The sequence below is a fragment of the Calypte anna genome, chromosome 7 (assembly GCF_003957555.1).
Source record: "Calypte anna isolate BGI_N300 chromosome 7, bCalAnn1_v1.p, whole genome shotgun sequence".
Classification (NCBI taxonomy): domain Eukaryota; kingdom Metazoa; phylum Chordata; class Aves; order Apodiformes; family Trochilidae; genus Calypte; species Calypte anna.
Genome location: NC_044253.1, coordinates 10,161,929 through 10,183,652, shown reverse-complemented (window position 1 = coordinate 10,183,652; position 21,724 = coordinate 10,161,929). Strand labels below are relative to the sequence as shown.

Below are 21,724 nucleotides of genomic sequence, written 5' to 3'. Positions count from 1 at the left end.
TTTAAAATGTGTTGTCACTTTTTCTAGGATAACAAGGACCTAGAACTAGATATTATTCCAGCAAGTCTTTCAGACCGGGAGGTAAAGCTACGAGATGCAAATCACGAAGTCAATGAAGAAAAACGAAAGTCAGCCAGAAAGAAAGAGTATGTCCCCAAACACAGTTTGCCCTGACAAATTCTCTGAGAGTGCTTCTGTGGTATTTTCACTACCAGAACTGGCAGTCCTATAACACCTTCCTATAACACCTTCCAGCTGTGAAGCTACTGGGAGAAGTCTGCAGGTGTAGGGCAGAGGCTGGGACTTGGAGGCTAGAGAATTTCACACAGACTGAATATCTTTTGGTTTTAATCAGAAGTTACTTTTGAAAAGGGAAAGGGTTAAACATTTTGATTAGGCCTTGATGTTGTGGAGGTACTCGTTGTCATGATTTCTTTCTGTTGTATGCAATAAGTAAAATTAACAGGAAAAATGAAAAGCATATAAATAATGTTTAGATTTTGTCTGAACTCCAGTGACATGCAGAGGGGTTAACTGGGTTTCAGTGACACACAAGTTCATTTGAAGTCTAGGTTCAAATTTCAGAGGGTGTGGAACTGGAAAATGAAAATATTCTCTACTAGAGGAAATATCTGGAGAGTGCTTGTTGCACTTAAGTATAGAAGCAGTCTAATTTCACAGTATTTTGCTTAATTTTTGTGTGACAATATTCTGGATAGCATTTGTATGTGCTGTCCTTCTCAGCCCTCTGTCACTAGGGTGTAAAACCTCGATAAGAAACTGCTTCTGCTTTATAGAACAGTGGTTACACATGGTCTGCCTGCCACACATTTTCAAAACATTGGGCTTTTCAACTTGGAAATGCCCAGCCTCAGGCACTAGGTATGTAGTTGCTGGGCTTCCCAGCAGTCTGGATTTTCTCCAGTTGGATACCAAGCTGTTTAAGCCTCATTGAAGTGGTGGTGTGACCCACATCCATCTGTATTGCCAGTAAAGGTCAAGTTTCAGAGTGACTTACCAATGACTGTCAGTGAAGGTGAGAGCATTGTCTGTGAATCTCAAGTCCTTACTCCTGGGTTACAAAAAATAAATTCTAAGAATCAGTTGACTGTTAAGGATGGGCATGTAGATGGTGAATCATACATCAGGCTTGCAGAGAATCATAGAATTTTATATAGAAAAGATATTTAGAAAATAACCCTCCAAGAGGGGTCTGAAATAGTATTTCATTCACAGAGCTGAAAGGTGCAAAGTGAGGTAGCTGACACCTTAGATTGAAAGTACATTGATTCACAAAGACAGCAGAAACATGTTTTGTTTTCCATTCATTATGCAAGCGCCTATCATGTCCAAAACACCTGAAGTGCTTTCTTTTTTTTTCAGATTCATTATGGCTGAGCTGCTTCAGACAGAAAAAGCTTATGTCAGGGACTTACATGAATGTTTAGAGGTAAGTTATGGCCTGGGAAGTCTCCAATATTTTCAGGAAGCATTTGATATCCTTTGCCATGGGGATTTTCACTGCACAGACTGACCTTGACTTGGCACAGGGCTGTGTGAGGGTCCCACCATTGGTGGGTAACCACAGAGCTGTGTGGGCAGCAAGAAGGAGCTTGTTTTCCACAGGCAATGTTCTGTCATCCCCATGCATGGCTTCAAATGTCTGCACTTCCCAGGACAACTGAGTGTGCTGTTGGTTACAAAGATGCTCTGACCCCTGCAGTGTGAGAGCAATGTCCTAGGACTCAGAAAAAAGAAATGTATTTGCATGTTGACCTGAAATGTGTTGGTTTTTAGTCTTTTTTGAACAGTGTTTTCTTAAGAATTCAAATCTATTCCTTTGTATCAACTCTCATTCTGTGATTCTGTGATCTCATGCTAGAGAAAGAGCTGGATTTGCAATGTCAGATACCTTTCCTAGCTCTACAGCAGAATGTTCCTGAAGAGGACTGTGATATTTAGGGCAAAATAGACTGTCTTGCAGTGAAATCTGTCAGCTTTCACATTCCTGCAGTTTGAAAGAGATTTCTATGTAGCTAATGCTACTGAAGTGACAAATCAGCTTATCTTTCAACTGGTTCTGGATGCAGTTTTTGAACACCATCAGTTGGACAGCAAAGACAGGTGTTGGCAGATGTTTCTGCTTTTTCCTCAGACAATGTCTGAGTATTTGTGTTTTGAATTTCTCTGGAGAGCTTTCTGTGACACTGGAGCATTTTGATATTTTTTTTAGCTTGTTTGTTTAATCTCAAAGTACATAGTTCCCTTGTCAGCCTGTGCCTTTGGCAAGAAAACAGGGAGTTCTGTATTTTTTCTCTGTATATATTCACAAAGCTAAGAATTGCTGGTGTCTTCCAGACTTACCTTTGGGAAATGACAAGTGGAGTGGAAGAAATACCTGCTGGGATCCTTAATAAAGAACACATCATCTTTGGCAACATTCAGGAGATATATGATTTTCATAACAAGTAGGTTTTCCTGACAGTTCTGTTAATGTTTACTGACTAAGCAAACCAAAGGCATGTGTAGAACTATACATCTATATGGTGTCTGCAGTGAACACCTATGGTACAATGCTCAGAGGAGTGTACAGTAATTGATCCAGATTTGCAAAATAATGATTGATCTTTTATGATTGTTTCTTTTACAAAAACTAATTTCATCTTAGTTTAAAATTCACCTTCATCTGAATAAAAATGTCAAAGTTGTATTATACCAATCCTTCATATTCCTGTACATACTTTCTGTCTCACAGGACTAGGTCTATCTGGAAGCTTGCCTGTGAAGAGTATGAGCTCTTGGAAAACACAAGGGGAAAAAAAAGAATGGTTGACATGAACTGGGTTAATAAGTAGCTTTCCTGCCACTTCTTGGAGACCCTCTGTATCTCATCTGTAACTAACAGTACTGCTCCCTTTCATCAGAATAAGATGGTGTATCAGATCAGCTTAGAGGGCACTGCTTTCCTGCTGTCATGTGAATTCAATAACAGTTACAAACTTAAAATTCAATGGTGCTTAATCTCACAAGATCAGTCTGAATTTCAAAGTCACTCTTCAAGACACACATTAAAACCAAAGCAGTTTGAGAAACAGATTGGAAAACCCTTTCCTGTTGAAGTTCAGGGAGACTTTCTGTGCTTCAGCCAGATAAATGTCCCATCACATACACAGAAATATGGTCAACACATACACAAAAATAGGATGCAGAAGAGGCTGCCATGTGCATGCTTGTCTGCAAACAGCTTCAACGTATATCAGGTTAGTAGATTCAAACTCCATAGTGCATAAAAAAGGCCTTTAAGCAAGAGATGAATTAGCCTCCAACCCACAAGAATTTCCCTGTTACACAGGTAAGTATTCTTCTCCCATCTGAAACTATGCTAGGGCATGGAATGCTCTGACCCCTGACTAGGGATTACTGCCATTTCCTTTCTAGTTGATTCAGACATGACTGTGCTCAAATCCTAATGCAAACCTTGGCAAGGACACACTTTTTCCACTGGCAGGACACTGATTAGGCTCATACTCAAGATACAAGCATTTATCATTAGCACTGATTAACCCATTGGTTATTCTGGTTCTCCTGGGTATGTGACTGTGACTAATTACATTGGTATCATCTTTTTTTCAGCATTTTTCTGAAAGAACTAGAGAAATATGAACAACTGCCTGAGGATGTGGGCCACTGCTTCGTCACCTGGGTAATGAGGCTTCTTCTTTTCATTATTTATCCAAATTAGTTCCTCCATCACACATGAAAACAAGCTGGGAGTTGGTGCCAGGATGCACTTATCCTTAGTGATAAGTGAGATTTGTAGCTAGAACTACAACTGTTTTGTCCTTCACTTCTCTTTGAATTAAAGGTTCCTTCCCTAAGCAGAGGGGGTGAAGGCTTTTCAGAGCCTGCCTACTTGTCCTGAACTGTGTGTTCAGCACAGCTTTTACCTCTGATGGTTCATGTTTAACAGGACTTCATCAATCCAAACCTGTATTTAGAGGTGACTTCCATTTATTCATGAGGATCCCTGGAAGTACAGATGTTTAAAATCTTGAAATACTCTCCTTAGAGAATTCTAGTCATATCCTGAGACCTTTACAGAGGCATGAATAACATATTTTATCAATATTTTTCCTCAGAAATCAGTGTCAAATTGCTGAGCCACTGTGTTTTCTCTCATTTCATTACCCAATGCCAGGATAATTTCCAACAGCACTTTGAAATCTTGATGGGAAGAGTCTTTGTGGGTGTAGGAGGCTCCAGGACTTGGCTACAGTAATTTATCTGTATGAAAACTGTTCCCTTTTCAAAATATTAACCACATAAGTTAGTCATCTTCATGTTTTCTCTGATATCTTAATTATATTTCAGAGCCGGTAATTAGTATTTTAAAAGCCCCTTGTAACATTTTCACCTACCAAAAAAATTAGCAAGTTTGGGTGACTTCAAATGGGGTTTTAATTTAAAGACATGATACAAATATTGATAAAATGGACTAAAAATATTGTTTACCAAAAAAAGGTTACAGGTCTATGAATGGTAGACAACAGATTTCCATACTTTTTTGTGCAAAACCATCCTGATACTTTTAAGACACTACCATATCATCCCTGAAGTAGTACTCACCCAGAGCTGTGTGTATGGTTACAGACCTCCATACAAAGCTGTCTGCCCAGATGCAGGGCCTTGTGACTTAGACCTGGTATAAAAAAAAATGCAATAGTAATAAGAAGAGACTGCTCCTGCCTCTCCCTGAGACCAGAGTTCAGTTATATGAAACTGCTCTAAGGATGGAGTACACAGATGTCTTGAATTTCCTCTTAAAAAGAAATAAATTAGGAAATTAAATGCAAAAATAAAGTTTGAGCCATTAAAGTGTGAACCAAGGTAGGAAAGGCAAGTCTGGGTGAGGTGTCACAAATCTGAGCCAGTCTCAAGTCAAAAATATTGATTCAAACCAGTTTAAGGCAAGTGAATCTTTCCCCCAGTTTCTACACTGGCTTTGTCTGCAAGTAGGTGATAGAGCCAACATTGTGTGACATCATTAGAGCTCTTAAGAATTATTTTATTGCTGGATTAAAGTTTTGGGCCTTCCCTCTGCAACGCTTGTTACAGAAAGCCTCCCATAGCTGTAACACAGTGCACCTCGTTCCCCTCAGAACTGCTCAGGTAAGGTATGAACTGGATGTAAATTATGTTGCTTTGAGAGGAGGGGTTTATCACCTGTATTGAGCCTTAATGAAAGATTATGTGAGCAGAGAAATAACTTATTTTGGTTTTCCCTTGATGTTTTTTTCACAGGCAGATAAATTTCAAATGTATGTCACGTACTGCAAAAACAAGCCTGACTCCAGCCAGCTCATCCTGGAACATGCAGGGACATTCTTTGATGTAAGCAACCATTGCCATTTTCCTCCAGTACACATAGTGCAGCTGAAACACATCTTCTTTACGGTGAAAAAATGGGTTCCTTTTTGTGCTTTGGCATTTGGGTGTTTTATTCTACTGTAGGTATCACATGCTCTGGAAACTGATAGGCTGGGGTGTGATGTGTGATCTTCATGGTTGTGGCAAGTTGATTTTTATGGAGATGTGCATTCTTGTGGGAAACTTTGTGCATTTTCAGACCCAGACTTTCTGAAGATTTGGTTTAGATGTACTCTGTTTTTTGATTTAGTGGTAAAATGAAAAGCAGATCTCATTATATTTTATGACATGAAATACTAAGTCCAAAACTAGATCCTGTCCTCCTGTTTGGCTTATCCTATCCACCTTGTTAAGCATTTGCTTGATCCTGCTAGTAACAGACTCCATAGACTGCAATTATACCACTTCCCTTCCAAGCATTTTACCTGGTGAAAAACATTTGCAGGCTCCAAACCAAGTTTTGTAGGCTGAGAAAAATCTTTAAAGTTTTTGAGTACTTTAAGCTTCCCCTCTAATTTTTTGAGGATTTTAAGTTTCCCCTCTAATTTTTGGATCCTCATCCACTTTGCTATGCTTGTCTGCTAGCTTCAATTAATTGCCTTCCTGAAAAAATGCTAAGACCTTTCTCCAAAGCATTGAAAATCTTTTTACAAATGACACCACTCCACGGGATCCAACCTACCTGACATGAATCATCTCCTCTAGGTTTCACATGTGCCAATATTTATAGCATTTCAGTTAAATTCAACACTGAAAGATCTCATATAAACCTTGAAGGATGAACACATTTCTCTTTTGCCTTGGTTTTTGCCTTGTTACCAAATAGTATAAAAATGGTATAAAAGTTGAATTGAACCAAAAGGGTTTTTCCAGGAGGTGGCGCTTGAGCCTGTTGAATGCTTTGTACTGGTTGGTGACTCCTGAAGGGTTTGAGCCTAAGGAGGGTGTCTCTCAGTGTTGTTCACAAAGGTTGAAAGTGTTTTGTCTTCTACATTTTTCCACTCCAACGCTGTACATGGGCTAGGATGTTGCTTAAGAGAGAATATTCATGTATCAATGCCTGCTCTTTTGCAAGGGAAGATCCTGGTGCAAAAAGAGAAAGCTGGAAAACTACCCCCTCAAAAAGAAAGAAACTTCCCAGGAGTCACTCAATCTGACTAAAGCATTGTGGAGTACATGTAGATCCTTCTTATCTTGATCTTGGAGTGGCAGTTGTTAGGTAGCAGGGTAAGGGACAGTATGGCCCAAGAAACAGAGAGAAAATGTCTGGTTCTTTTCTTCCAGCAAGAATCTGGAATTTCACAAAACACCCTGATGATAAGAAACAGTTAACTAGAATAACATTCCTTTAGTAAGAACTGTGCTTGAAGATCACAAATGATAAATGGCATAAACCATCATGGAAAGCCACCTTTGCAATGAAAACAAATAGTTCCTGTAATCTATCTGAACCCTTCAAGTCCACTAGAAAATTTACAGCTTCAGGGCTCATTACAAGGGGCCTCAGCTGGTGGAAATCAGCATAGTGTTGAGGTGAAAGCTGATGTTAGTGTCTGTTATTTAAGTGAGAATTTGTCATCTATGTGCTTCTGTCATTTTGAATATTTTTTTCCTTTAGATCTTGGAAAAGTTATATTCAGCGTTTAGTTTCAAGAAGCCACGAGGCATTTTTAAATGACCAGAATTTACAAAGTTAAACATGGTAAAGCTCATTGACTTTGGTAGCACTGCAGAGTGCTCTGTTTCTGCAAGGCTGAAAGTTTTTTGACAGTTTCTCCACAGAGCTAGAGTGTCCCTTTGGAAATGGGCAGAGGAGCAAGGTCTCAGCTTCTCCTTAGTAACTTTTTTTTCTGAAATTGTTCACCAAAGATTTGTCTTGTATTACAAAACCTAAATGTTTCATGGGGTTTTTTTAGTGCTCAATCAGTCTGTTCAGCAAGCCATTATTCTGTACACCCAGTTCAGGATGCAGTTCAACCTACTAAACAACTTTACACAATTAGATAAATTATCATAACTTGTGAATCCCTCTAGTCATTTGATAGAAACTCTGGAGTTTTATCCCTTCTTCATGGTAAATTCAGCAATGCTTGTAGTATGAAATTGATTTCAAGTATTCCTGTCTCTGTGTTATCCATCCAAGAGCCTCTGAGGGTCCTGTGGTGCCCTATGCAGAGGGTATTTTTGCTGTTTTTCTGGAATTCTGTTGTTTCATGCACAGCTACATGTTGATCCTGTTCTGTGGGTCATCTAGTTTGCAACACACAATTGCCAGCACATGGTGCCCGTCAGATACTTTCATTTCTTCCAGGCTCTTGGGACATTTTTCCAGCCAACTAATAACTAAATTTGTGTCTAATGACATGAGCCATGTAAACCTTGGTGCACTCTAACGTGAGCCAAGCTTGTTTTAAACAAGAAGCATTGCAAAATAGAGAGCACAGCCCCCTGTGGCTAGGTTGCTTCTGAAGCCTGCCAGCTGCTTCAAAGCTAAATCAGGGATCTCTCTGCTTCATCTTACTCAGGTCAGTGAGAAATGTCTGTGCTGCTGTGCTCTGTCCTGCACAGACCTCTCCAGTTTTCACCTCCACCCACAGTAAGTTCAGACCTCTCCAGCTGACACAAAGCCAACTCAATGCCATCTTACCCCAGCACTTCAGGGACCACAGGGAGGAGCTGCAGGGAAAAAGGTCCCTTTTCCAGCAGTGTATTTATCTGCTTACCATGTGGCAGAGCTGTTGCTTCCGTGCTGCAGGTTCCTGTGCAGAGGGGACACTTGGTACTCCCCTGACATCCTCTGTCTCTGCAGAGCCTGACTGAGGAGCATCCTGGCAGAGCAAGGAAAGCCTGAAGGGGTGGCATCTTGCTGAGGGTGTGCCCTGCTGTTAAGAGAGCTGGGTGGGAGGAATAGCATTAAATTCATTACTTGATCCTACAGAAATGAATGCACTTAGCCAGCTCCAGGAATTCACAGACATAGCTGAGGTCTTGCAGGCTCCTGCAGTCACTGTCCCTGTTTGGAGCCAGCCATGACTCAGCTTCATGCAAACTCCATTAAACCCCCAAAAAGAGCTGCTTCCCTTTTGTGTCTTCTCCATGGTACCAGGTACTTTTTTCTAAAGCAAACTTTACCAGTACAAAACCAAATAAACTAACAACAGTAAAAACAAAGAAATAAAAAACCTCAAACAAACACAACACAAGAAAAACTGTTGGCACATTTTGTGAAAAGTGTTTTTTTTGTGTTCCAGCATAAAGAAAAATGCTGGAGCTAAAAGAAAAAACAATGACTTGCCTAGTATTCAGCATAAAATCAGACTATATACTGAAAGAAAATCTCCATTCTTGGCAGCTCTTTCAACTTCATCTTCTGTAACTTCACTTTACAGCCTCAGATCTACCATCCAGTAGCTGGAGATGTTCCCTCTCCCCATCTGCTCCTTTAGGAGCTGAGGATTTCCTGATGGACAGGAGAAAGGGGAGGCATGCCCAGGGCCTGGTGGAGATGGAAGGAATTCCAACCTGTTTTACTTCAGCAGACAATCTGCCCCTGTAGAAGATTAATTTAAAGTCTTTTAGATAGCAAAATATGTACATTAAAGTCCTGTGGGATTTTCTGGAGTTTCAAACTCCCACTGGAACAAGTTGAAGGGAGGCAGCTGGGTCCTTTGCAGACCTCAGCAGTTGCCTATCTGCAATGTCTCCAGAAGTTCATGAGCACATCCCACTGATCAACACAGGCTTTACAGTGAGATTCAGGTGGCAATTCAGAAGTATTAGTGCTGCAAAAAGTATCATGAGAGTATCTCTCCTGGCTCCCCAGGCACCACCTCAGAATAGCACAAGTCTGTCAGCACTGTGTCAGACCTGTTACTCTCATGTGGATATTTCAGCTACCCCAGAGCTCTCGAATGGTACTAGATGCTATGTTTAGACAGCTAAATTACACCCTACACATGCAATTTAATTTAATGTCACTCTATTTTAATTGAATGTTAAGACTCTGCTGTCAGCCTTCATAGCTAGGAGGAACCAGTTGACATGACAGATAAGTCATACTTAAATTGAAGCCCATGTAGTTTACTCAACGTAGCTTTAGCTTGTCTTGTGTAGGGCCACAGCAGTTTAAGTGACCTTAGGGGACTCTCCAAGGACTCTGTCAGCCTCTCTGAAACCTGTTATTTGCATGTGAGCTTAAAGAGAGTTTAAAAACTAAACAAATGCAGAGATCCAGAGCTAAAATTAGTTACGAGTGGTTCTGTTTGGTAGGGGGTTAATGGTTTTCCACGACTGATTGCTGTTTTTATCTCTTCTAGGAAATTCAGCAAAGACATGGTCTGGCCAATTCTATCTCATCTTATTTAATCAAGCCTGTCCAGAGGATCACAAAATACCAGCTCCTACTGAAGGTACGTTAGTGAGCTGCCCAAATCAGTTGATGCAGAGCAGTGCCCTGCTGTGATGAGTTAACTTAATCTGAAGGGAGATGCTTCATTACCTGTGCATGACCTATAAGCAGCTACTGCTGAGCTGCTACTCCTGCTGCCCAGGCTGAGTATGGCAAAAAAGTGTGAAATCAGGTTGAGTTTTTAAAGGAAAAGACTCAAAAATGAAAATAACCAACAGAAAAAAACTGATCAACAGTTTCAACTGGATTTTTTGTATCCAAGTGGACTTCACCCTAAAAAGTGAGAAGAGGGAAAGGAAAATTGAAGGGATAACAGAACTCATAATTTTCCTTCTTTCTAAGTTTGTGACATGATAATTTGATCAAAGGCTTCTATGACAACACTAATGATCTTTGAGAAATTTTACTGACTCTTGACTGATGCTCCTTCACTGAATAAGATTCTGTTTGAGTGCTGACACTTTTGTTTTGTGTATAAAAAAACAGGAAAAGCTTCATATACAAAGCAAAGGACTTCCAAGTGAAACATTAACATTTCCCATTTTTTAAAAAAAAGAAAACACAAAAGCAGCAGCAACATTTGTTACTTTGTTGTAAAATTATTATAGTTTTTTCAGTACCTTATGAGCAGGTGAACTTTAAATCTAACTTAACCAGTTACCGTTCAAATCAAAACTAGTAAACAAGAAGAAAAAATATCTGGGGCATGAGGAAAGACAGCTTCTGATTTTGAAACTCCAGATATTGCAACTCTTTAGAGATACCTGTGTACATACCAGGAGTGATAAGCTCTACTAGGAAGGTGCTTGTTGAGTAGTCTTGAGTGTGGCATGGCCAGTCTTCACTGCATAAACCCATCTGCTGAAGGGAAAGCTAAAACACCCCTTTGGTCTCCCCTTCAAATGAATCTTTCCTGAAGGGACCTCCCTGCCCTGGGCACAACCCTGCCTGGACTGTGGGTGCTGGATCAGACTGGGGTCCCTGCAGCCTGTCTGGTACAGCTGGGCCGACTGGTGTCTGCTGCAGAGCCACACATCCCCACAAATCTTTGGAGCTGCACAGTGTTACTCAAGAGCACGTTGTTCCCTTTACAGTCATTCCCATTCGGTTACCTCCATCTGAGCACCCTCAGTGGGGTTTGATGCAGTTGATCTTCCTCCTGTCGCTGTTAGGGAAGCAGCTGTGTGCACCAAGTAACACAATCAGACACAAAGCCAGCAGCCTTGCTCAGAGGTTGTTTATAGGTGTTCTGCCTTGCTTCTTAGGAACTGCTGACCTGCTGTGAAGAAGGCAAAGGGGAACTCAAAGATGGTCTGGAAGTGATGCTCAGTGTCCCAAAGAAGGCCAATGATGCAATGCACGTCAGCATGCTGGAAGGTAGCACGGGGCAGGGGCTGGGGCAGGGAGGGACCTGCTGAGAAATGATGTCTTTTTATAACTTGTGTAGAGAGTTAGTACAGGGTGACTGTAGCAGTGCTGTTGATCAATCATAATTTTCAGGAACTTCCTAGATCCTTTGTGATATTTCGCCAAAGTCTTGTAAGAATAAAGCTGGCTAGGAAGTTTGGGGATTTTGTTTATTTATAGCTTCTGTGTTTATATATGCATACAAATACATATATAAATACATAGATGTGTGTGTGTACATATACAATGTGTGTATATATATATTTAATTAGAACTTTCTTACTTAATGAAACAAAAAATAATATACACCTGAAACAGTATCAGTTTAAATGCTAGCAAGCATGACAAATATTGGATGTAAACATTTCTAAATGCTGTCTCAATATTGCAAAAGAAAAAGTTCTGCTTTTCTAAGTCAAAACAGCCTATGTTTCAAAATATTAGTATAATTACCCCAGAGATTCAAAAAAAAAAAAAAAAAGAGGGAGAGAAAAGTACAGTTTGAAAACTATTTTAAAAAGACACAAAATATATATTTCATTGCCTCAAAGTTACGCCTTTTATTGGCTTTTTAATGCATGGAATGTTTCTAAAATTTAATTATTTTTTCTGAACAGGGATGTTTTATTATCTCTCAAGCATTTTCTTGGCCTGGAAAAATAATTTCCAGCCTGGCTTGAGTCAGAACCAGGAAATAAGAATAGTACTAAAACAGCCAAGAAAAAGAAAGTGGTTCCAGTAGATAAGCAGCACATTAAGACCAGGTGATTAAAGCTACAGGGGGGGCAAACTGACCCAGCATAGGTAGAAACACTCTAAAGTTGGTGATGTCTGGTGAAAGTCAAGGTTTCCCAAAATAATACCTGGATAATCTGTCCCCATGAGATGACCTGCATCAAGGAGTAATAACGAAGCAGGATGGCATTGTTAGGGCAGACAGACACTTGGACAGTTGTCTTCTGAATAAATCATTATTCCATAATATTTGGAGCAGGGACCAAGGCTGCTTGCTGCTCTCCCAGGGCTTTCTGGTGTGAGCCACAGCAGGCTGGGCTGGTGCAGTCTCATTTAGTATGTAGGACATATTTGCCTCTAATGAAATAATTGTTATGAAAAAAATATTTTCACTGAAACAATAGATGCCAATTAATGTCCTTTACAAACAAACAAACAAAAAAGAGAGAGAGAAAGACCCTTTTATTTCAAGTCCTTACTGTTCGGGTGTTTCTGGGCATTACTGGTCCAAAGAACAAATGCAACTTAATGTATTTTGTCATTTTAGGGTTTGATGAGAACCTGGATGTCCAGGGAGAGCTGATTCTTCAGGATTCCTTCCAAGTGTGGGATCCCAAATCTCTCATTCGGAAAGGCCGTGAGAGGCATTTGTTTCTCTTTGAAATCTCTTTGGTGTTTAGCAAAGAGATCAAAGATTCTTCAGGACACACAAAATATGTTTACAAGAACAAGTTACTGGTAGGTGGGGCTGCAAAGAAAATACTCTGGGTGTTGTGTTCCTTGTAGGTAGAGGTGGAGTTTGGGGGATGGATCACATGTCCCCATGGTTGGGGATGTTAATACCACCTGGAAGGGCTGGCTCTGTGCCCTGCAGGGCTCACCTGGAAGCCAAGCTCACTGTGAGTCTGAAGAGGTATAAAATAAGGAGAGCTGAAGGGTGGGTTGAAAACGCAAGGAAGATCACTCAAGCCATCCATTTCTTGGCCTGGTCATTTTCTGTTTCTTTTATTTGTGTGCAGCAAAGCAGAGACAAGATCCACCTTCCCTATCCACCCCAGCCTCCCCCCTTCTCTCTACAAATGTCAAGTTTTCTGAACTCATGAAGCTTCATATATCTGAAATCTCTCACCATCTCTCCTCCATTAGACCTCAGAACTGGGAGTGACTGAACATGTTGAAGGAGATCCATGTAAATTTGCTTTGTGGTCTGGACGAACACCATCCTCAGACAATAAAACAGTGCTCAAAGTAAGTCTTTCCTGCTTGTTCTTTTTGCCTTTAAAGTTGCTAGTTGAGACCTTGGGTGCACTAAAGAAAAGGTCAGTTTCTTTCCTCCTTGCATTTGCATGGCTTCCATGTCTGTCAGCAGGGCCATGCCTTCATCAGGAGTGATTCAGCTCTAAGGCCCCAGTATAAATCAAGATGATGCAGTTGTGCAGCCTTGCTGAAATTGCATCTCCTCTTGCAGCCTGGGTTGAGCAGCTGTGCCCTGACACAGGGCAGTCTCAGGGGCTTTCCCTGGGAGGTGTAATTCTGTTAAGTCTTTTGCCACTGGACTTATCAACAATCAACCTGTTCCTCAAACCCCCAGAGTTGACAGCCATTTCTGTCAAGTGGGTTTCTAACCAAGAATTCATGTTGTAGTTATTCTGCCTGAGGAAATCCCAGCTGTGCACTGATAGCCTATATCCCCTCCACAGTGCATGCTGTATTGCTAGCATTAAGTATATTTATACAGAGCTTAGCTGCTTTACTGTTGCTTGCTGAGTAGATCTGGTAAAAATATCTTAGTTCTCCTGGGGTCACCAGGTACTCCAGCAGCTAAAACAATACAGCAGAGAGGAGGAACAGTTAATAACACATTTTCATCAGCCAACCATGAATCTTCTACATAGGAGGGACATGCTGAGAATATGATAAAGTGTCTCTCTTTCTGCCTTGTGGAACTTTAGGCATCCAGTATTGAAACAAAACAGGAATGGATAAAAAATATCCGGGAAGTCATTCAAGAAAGGATTATCCATCTGAAAGGAGCCCTGAAAGAGCCAATTCAGCTCCCCAAGACACCAGCAAAGCAGCGGAACAACAGCAGAAGGTACCCTTGGTCACTCCATAAAATGTGAAATCGAGTATTTTCTCAACCAACAGCAGTGTAGTGGCTCTGGGCTTTTGACTGGATTTACTCACTTTTCCTTACTGCAGTCAAAAGCACTTTTCAACACCTTTGGTTGTTATCTGTTGTCTTGACAAACGTAGCTAGAAATCTTTTCTATAATATACATATGTATCTTTTAGTACTCCAGAGTACTGGAGAGAAATGAATAGTAAAAGTTCTTCAGAGTCCAAGGATTTGTTTCTTTCCCAAAGTAGAATTTGCTTCTTCACATTTGAGTATTAACAGAATATTTTTCCCTGATTGGCATTTTGAATTATTGGACAGTAAAAATCACAGCTGGGCATGACAATATATAACTACAGAGGAAAATCTGTGTTTCATTAACAAATACAAACTCATTTTTACCTATGAAGTAACATAATTTTTTGTGCATGGCCCTCTTTGATTCCTGGGTCAAATAGAAATTATAGAAAATTGTTCTTTTGCTGTTATGCTGACATTCCCGAAAGCCACCTGTAATGTGAACATCTCTATTTTTTCATCAAGTTTTATGACACTCTTACTTCAGGCTGCATTACAGAGGCATCCAGAGCACGAGTAACCAGGGTGACCCAGGAGATCTACAGCAAGGCAGAGATCCAGGCATTTCTTCCTGGAAACACATACCCATAAAAGAATTTTCTAGTACAGAACAGTGATCCTAATTTTTTTTCTTTGTCCTTAAATATATATTTTGTATTATTTAAATGTTTATTTTGAAAGACGAGTAAAAAATTAGAACTTATCTATACAGCAAAACAAGAAAATACCCTGTGTTAGCACACCTCATACAGGTAGACTCTTAGGACTTTACATTGTTTTTACACGAAATTGTATGTTTGCTTGGATAGCATTTTTATGCCTTAGTATTAAATTCTTGAAGTGTTGTTCTGTGATGCAAGAGAAATCTCCCTTTATTCAGTGTCCTGTTTAGCCTGGGCTGAATGGTTTTGGTTAAAACAGGAATCTAATTGAAGGAAAAACTCTGCCTGACACCCTCATTACAGCACTATTTCTGAACACCAGAGTTTTCTGTGCTGTAAATATGCAGCCAGCAGCCATCCTGTTTTCAGCAACAAATGTTGTGATTATGTGCTAATCCCAACCTTATGGCTGAGGGTGACATAATTTTAAATTGCAAGCTACCTAGCAACATGGGCTGCATCAGTAAGGTAATTTTAGTGAAAAGGCAACTCTGACAAGCTAACTCGGCACTTCCCAAATCCACCTATAAAGTTGTGAACATTCCAGGGTGCTGTGTTAAGTAAGTATCACTGTTTCCCTTTTATACCTTTTGCAGAGATGGAATAGATGATGCAGACAGCCAAGGAGATGGCAGCAGTCAACCAGACACCATTTCCATTGCATCCAGGACATCACAGAACACAGTGGACAGTGATAAGGTAGGACTGAAATGTGAAAATACACTGCAGGCAATTTTCCCCAGAAAAATGTAAGTGTAGAGCAGAATAGAAGGTGAAATAAAGCAACCTCTCTTCTCCTGAGTGAGTTGAAACTTATATTTCCCTGTGATAGACTATTAAATCCAGTCTGGTTTTAGGTTCTTGTCAGTACTGCTGTTTTACATGGTAACATCTCTGTTGCTGCAGCTTCTTTGTGGTTAATACACAGAGGCTGAATTGGCTCTGAAGAAGCACAGCCTAGAGCAACCTTTTTTTCTCTAGTAAACTTGCCCTGTGGGAGCCAGCTTCTGAATCTGCAAACACTTTGTTATGTTCCATATTTGCCCTCTGAGCTGAAATCAGTAATCTGTTGGAGGCAATATGTGTGCTTGCACACCAATTAATACAGCAAAACTGGGATCCTGGCTGATAGATATCTTGAGAGCCTGGGAGACCTACCCTTTCCAGATACTGGGATTCTGGATTCCTCTCCTTGTAGACATATGGTGGAGCATATGGATGGCCCTGGGATGCACTAGATTCTGTTGGAATGCTGCATGCTGTCGGCACGTATGTCCATGTCATTTTAGTTGTCAGACAATCTGAGTCCAGATTCCCAGCTCCACTAGGATGGCTGACTTGAATTTGTCACCCTGATACCTCCAACTGGGATCTTCAGCTGAAATAGCAGTTTTTGGTGAGAGTAAATGGGCTGATAATAGTAGTTTACTTCAGTCATGCTGTTGGGTGTTGTCATACCCACCAAGAGAACATCCATACTCTCTGCATGTTTTGAAATTGTGTAATTTGCAAAAGGATGAATTCTGCAGGATGAATTTGCCTGTTTATCAAGGCTTTAGCTATGCTGCCACTTACACAAGGTTGGAGGGTGTCTTCACAAAATCATAATTCAATTTTATGGTTGTAAAAGCCTTGAGTAAGGTTCAGTGCGGGCGTTATTTTGAAAGCTGGAGCTAACTACAAATAAATTGCCTTTTTAAGACCACCTGTTGTGTTTCTCTTAAAGGCATATTCCAATGCTTCTGCTTTTTTTGACCAATAATGTGCACTAGAAAAGTATTAATGTTTACAAGTCCAAAGGCCACTGTAATATATGCAAATACTTTCCCCGATGTCAAAGTGTTTTCTTTTGTCTTCAGACCACATTAACTCACCCTGCTTTTCCATATTTTTCCACATTTATCATTGCTGAGAAAGGCCCTGACTTAGCAGGGTACTTGAGCTCATGCTTAATTTTAAGCATTCACATAAGCTTTGCTCGTTTGCCCCAAGCTCATTGTCTCAGTTGCATGAATTATGGTGGATGGGCAAGGTCTGGGTAAGATGCTTCATTCTGCATGCTGAAGCTGCATATAGGATCTACAGTGCTGGCAGCACAGGGAACAGTCAGGCTGTACCCTGCAAGACAGCCCATCATGGCAGCATTTGGTTTAAGGATGCAAGATGGGAAAGGGATTTCTGTACAAAACCTTTTTTGAGCTGAATGGCAAATGTTTATGAGATAAATTGAGCACCAAATCCTATAGGGGAAAAACTGTTACCACTGAGGAAAGTTCTAGAATCTTGGCATGTTTGCAGTTGGGGTTTTCTTAAGTGGGTAGGTTCACTCGCTTACTTAAGGCTGACTGCATGTTTATGTGTCCTTATATATATTTAATAGATAGAAACAAATTCCAGTGAACAGCTAAACCTTAAATGTGTGTTTTATTGAATCTGAGAACAAGTATTTCATCCTTAGAGAGGCAGTAGCTGCTGAAGTTTCCCTTATGTCACTGATGCTTATGCCTATTTTACTCTATGCCTTTGAAATGGGGTTTTATCCTTCAGTGTGCTTAAATTCTAGGATAGTCTGAGTGAATGTTTTAGACTGGGAAGATTTATCTTCTCACATAGACTGGGACTGAGTTATCAGCATTGGAAGACTGTACCATATCATGCTCTCTAGCTAAGGGTTCTTGGCATGGTTGATAGCACATGGTAAATGTGTAACATACATATTGTAATTAACTCATATGGTACTGATACCAGCACCATGATACTGATACCAGGTAACATGTTCAGCAAGCAGTGGTTTCACTGCCTACATAATTTCAGTGTAGTCAGCAGAGTTATTCCAGGATTTCAAATTCAGGCTCAGTTTTTTCACATCTGTAGCCTCCAGGGGTGATCTCTCTGTGTGCCCCAGTGAGATCTCCATCCTGAGAAGCCAAAAGAAGGAGCTCCTACCTTTAAAAGCTGTGGCTGGTCACTGCAGCCTCATTTACAAATACATGGAAAGGGCTTTGCAGTGATAGCAGGGTGACAGGATGGCAGCAGATTAATCCTGCACTGGAAACATCTATATATAAATTCAATATTTAAAATTTAAAATTTAAAATTCAATATGAAACAATTCTCAGGTAGCATTTAAGAGCTGATATTGCTCTCTGAAGGCAAAAGGATTCAAAGATTTAACTGACACACTTTGTTCCTAATCTAAATCTTGGTGTTACATGTGGGGATTACCTAACACGTTAACTGAATGTTGAGACAAGAGTGACAAACAACACTTTAGACAAAAAAAATCCCATGACTTTTCAAAGATTCTGTTTCAAGGAACACTTCTGCTTAATCATAGAGTCATATAGTGGTTAGAGTTGGAAGAGACATTCAAGATCATCAATATCCAATCACTCTGTGGGGGATCCTTGGGCCACAAGCTGTGTATTTCAGCCTACCCTGGGGTTTGGGTACCAATACTGTCTCCTCTCTCATCATGGAGCAAGCCTAGAGCAAAGCATCACCTTTGCATTTTCAATTCCTAAAAAGGCAGAAGGCTTTTTCTTGTTAAGTGGGAATGAGATAACCTTGCTATAAATTCAGCAAGCTGCCTTCTCTCAAGGCAGCTGAACCTGGCCAAGGCATTTCTCAGGGGTATCCTTTGGTGTAGGGGATAAAGCACTTGTCTGGAGGACAGAAGAGCTGAGTCCTGGCTCTGCTCTGTCACTCAGATGTGAGATGCCATTTCAAATTGCATCTGATGGCATATTGCATGTGTTTTCTTTTTTTTTTCTTGTTTGGGTTAGGAATCTGTGGGGGTGGTACCGTAATTCTTGCAAACATTACATTTGTACATTAATTATGGCACTTTTCTCTGTTGTCCCAACAGAGAATACAGACCCAAATTCAGAGCTGGTTTGCTATACTGAAGGAAATAATTTCATGGTAGCAGACCCTGCTTTGAGAATATTCCTAATGATACAACTGACTGCAGAAGTGTTACTGAGTCTTTAAATATTCAAGCTTTCCTAGCTGCACAAGTCATCAGGTGATGATATGATTATAATCTTCAGTTTAAAAAAAAATATCCATTTCTGTTTTAAAATATATATATGTAAAAATCACTCCGCCTTTTAAAGTAAAGTAGCTTCTTAAATCTGGATCTTAATCCTTAATTGTTTTAATTTTCTTGGGTTTTTTTTTTCCTCTCAAAATATACAAAGTAATTATCCCTGGGCTCAAACATTTAATTTTCATTACATACTCTATAGTAGAAACACAGACTTCAAGTAAGATCTGTAGGTCTGCACCTTAGTAAAAGGAAAGACAGAATGTAAAAAATGTTTATTTTTCTATTAGCAATCCAGGACTTTTTCTATATGTAGTCTATAATCTAAATCTATAATCTAAAATATTTCATATACTGAAAACGAATTATTGGGATTGTCATTTGGGAAAGTTTTATAGAGAAGGGAAAAGTGAGTTCATGAACTGGACTCAGTGCTGAAGAATCAATAAATAATGAGTACAACTACATTAAGTGTGATTCCTGTTGAGCATCCAGGTCAGGTCCTAGGTAACCTGCTCTGAAAAATGTCTTCATCTTTTTCCAAAAGGCAAACTAGACAGCTTTTGTTCTATAAAGCAAGCCCTCTTCTGCATGTTATCTAAAAACTCCTTAGGGACAAATCCTTGCCCTATGCAGTTCACAGCAGACAGGATTTCAGTCTTTAAATTTGGATTCAGAGCAGTGGGGAATTGCATAAAGAAAATGCTAGCATGCAGGGCTTGCTTGTTTGTTAAGCCCATTGGTCTCTTGGCTTATAAACCAGCTGTTCCTAGTGATACCAGTCTGTCTTCTAATGGCTTTTTTTGCTTGGCTTTTGCAGAATGCTGAGGAGAGCTGTTCTCATTTCCTCCTGTTGTTTTTGGATATGGAAAAAAGCTCTGAAATGTGAACCAGAAAGTTCTTACTCTCTAAAAATAAATATATATCATATACTTTTATCTTTTCCATTAGATTGTGGACTCTGCTATTCTTTCATCAGTCATGAGACAGAGATCTTGACCTCTTCCTCATCAGTGATGTTTTATAAAATATGGGAATAATAATTTTTCTAATTGAAAGTAATTGGTATAAAAGGAAATTTCAGAATTAAGGCTTGTTGGAACAAGTCACCTAGGGGCAGATTCTCCTTTCTTGAAAGCCTTCTAATCAAGGCAAAATAGCTTTCTCCCTGTGGTACTATTAGAAGTATCACAGAAGTTAGGATCAGATGCAGGTAATGCTGCTTCAGATTCTTCATTAGAAAAAATTCTCAGTTCCTTGGAAGTTTCAGATATGAGAAGTGCCTTGATCCTCTGTTTTCTCCCTTAAGTTTGCTAATAATTTGGGGCTTGAACTCCATAAAGTTGTACAAAAACATGCTGCATGTTTTTCTAAATAGCTAGTATTTTTTTTTTTAGCTTGCTTAGTGCTGATTAAAAAAAAAAAAACAAAAACAAATTACCAAATGGAAATGCCCACTCATTCAGTAGTAAAGGCAACTTGCTTTGTTACGTACCTCACAAGGAAGACATAAGGAAAATCACTGTTTATTAGGTGCCATTATCAACACACACAATACAAAGTGGTCAGCCATTGCTTCCCAGCACAAATTAATCTGGAAATTAAGTACTGAATTTACAGTGCCTAAAACCAAAGTTGAAAAGCCCAAGATCCCACTCTGACCGGGAAGCTTATAAAGAAATTAAGTCTGTTAAGGTGAGCAGGAAGTTTACAAATAATGCCTTCACTTTACAAATAATCCTGATCCCATCATCTGGAGTTCAGCTGCTTGCTTCCAGCAGTGGGATTTGGAAACCTGTCTACTGCAGGCAGGGAGCTCCTGATTGCTGATGGCTGTCACCATTTCCTAAATCTCACTGACTCTTCTTCCTCACACACCAGAGCAAGGCTGCAGCTCAGCGAGTGCCCTGCTCTCTGTGTCACAGGATGCGGATCCTGCAAATTAAAGGTGGATTTCCAAATGGAGCTGGATTTTCCATATGGTTTGCATTGACATGAAGGCAAAGGCACTTCAGAGTAGGGTCCAGTTGCAAATTTGTATTTACACACAAAAGTGTAACCAGCTCATTGGGAGCACTTTGACCAAGATCCCTGCTTCTACCAGCATTGCACCTCAGCTCTGCCTGAATTAGAAAGCTGATCCTACCAAGATTTCTCTGGGTTTGGTACTAATAATATCCTTCTCTTCTGTGCTCTCAGACTTGCCTGTAATCAGCAAGCTTCTCTCAAAGGTAGAATGACTTGGAAAAGCTCCATTAAAGAAATGAAAGCATTTGCTGAAAAAATACTAAAGCATATATTTTTCAATGATGTCTTGAAATAAAAACATCAACATAGGTGAGAACTTTTTTTATGTCATTAAGAAACATTATTTTGTCAAATACAGACAATGCAGAGCTTGGATAAAAATGAGAAATATCCCCATTTTCAGAGACACAGAAAAATTAGGAACAATACCATAAGGCAAATGCATACATTCATTTAGCTAACTAGCACTCTCTCTCAGACTGAGCTGACAATTTAATTTCTACTTAGTTTCTCAGCAGGGAACCTATATCGCACCCAGAACTAAAAACTGTATAGCAGATCTCCGTCTCTTTTCAGTGTTAGTAAAGTATTCTGCAGCTTCCAGTTAAAACATTTTACTTTCTTGAAGTATTTTTTTCCTTTCAACTTGGTATTAGGGTTATTTAAATAAGCTCAAGGCTCTTATAAAGTATTGGTACATCTCGTAATCCAGGCCCTCTATTCCTCTGGCATTATTGTAGCACAGTGTGTGCATCCCATGATCCAAGTTTCAGCCTTTTCCATCTCTACCAGGGACTTCGTATTGAGTCCTG

The 21,724-nt window shown here is 39.9% G+C and overlaps 1 protein-coding gene across 1 annotated transcript in view; it reads left to right on the top strand.

The window, feature by feature from the left end:
* Positions 1-21,724, top strand: part of KALRN (kalirin RhoGEF kinase) — a 492,333-nt gene that overhangs the window by 342,137 nt on the left and 128,472 nt on the right. The window contains exons 23-33 of the mRNA XM_030454727.1: positions 28-146; positions 1,384-1,450; positions 2,359-2,468; positions 3,634-3,703; positions 5,302-5,391; positions 9,744-9,836; positions 11,101-11,212; positions 12,525-12,715; positions 13,124-13,225; positions 13,930-14,072; positions 15,433-15,535. Coding sequence (XP_030310587.1) covers positions 28-146; positions 1,384-1,450; positions 2,359-2,468; positions 3,634-3,703; positions 5,302-5,391; positions 9,744-9,836; positions 11,101-11,212; positions 12,525-12,715; positions 13,124-13,225; positions 13,930-14,072; positions 15,433-15,535 — 1,200 coding nt within the window. The remainder of the gene's footprint in view (positions 1-27; positions 147-1,383; positions 1,451-2,358; positions 2,469-3,633; positions 3,704-5,301; positions 5,392-9,743; positions 9,837-11,100; positions 11,213-12,524; positions 12,716-13,123; positions 13,226-13,929; positions 14,073-15,432; positions 15,536-21,724) is intronic.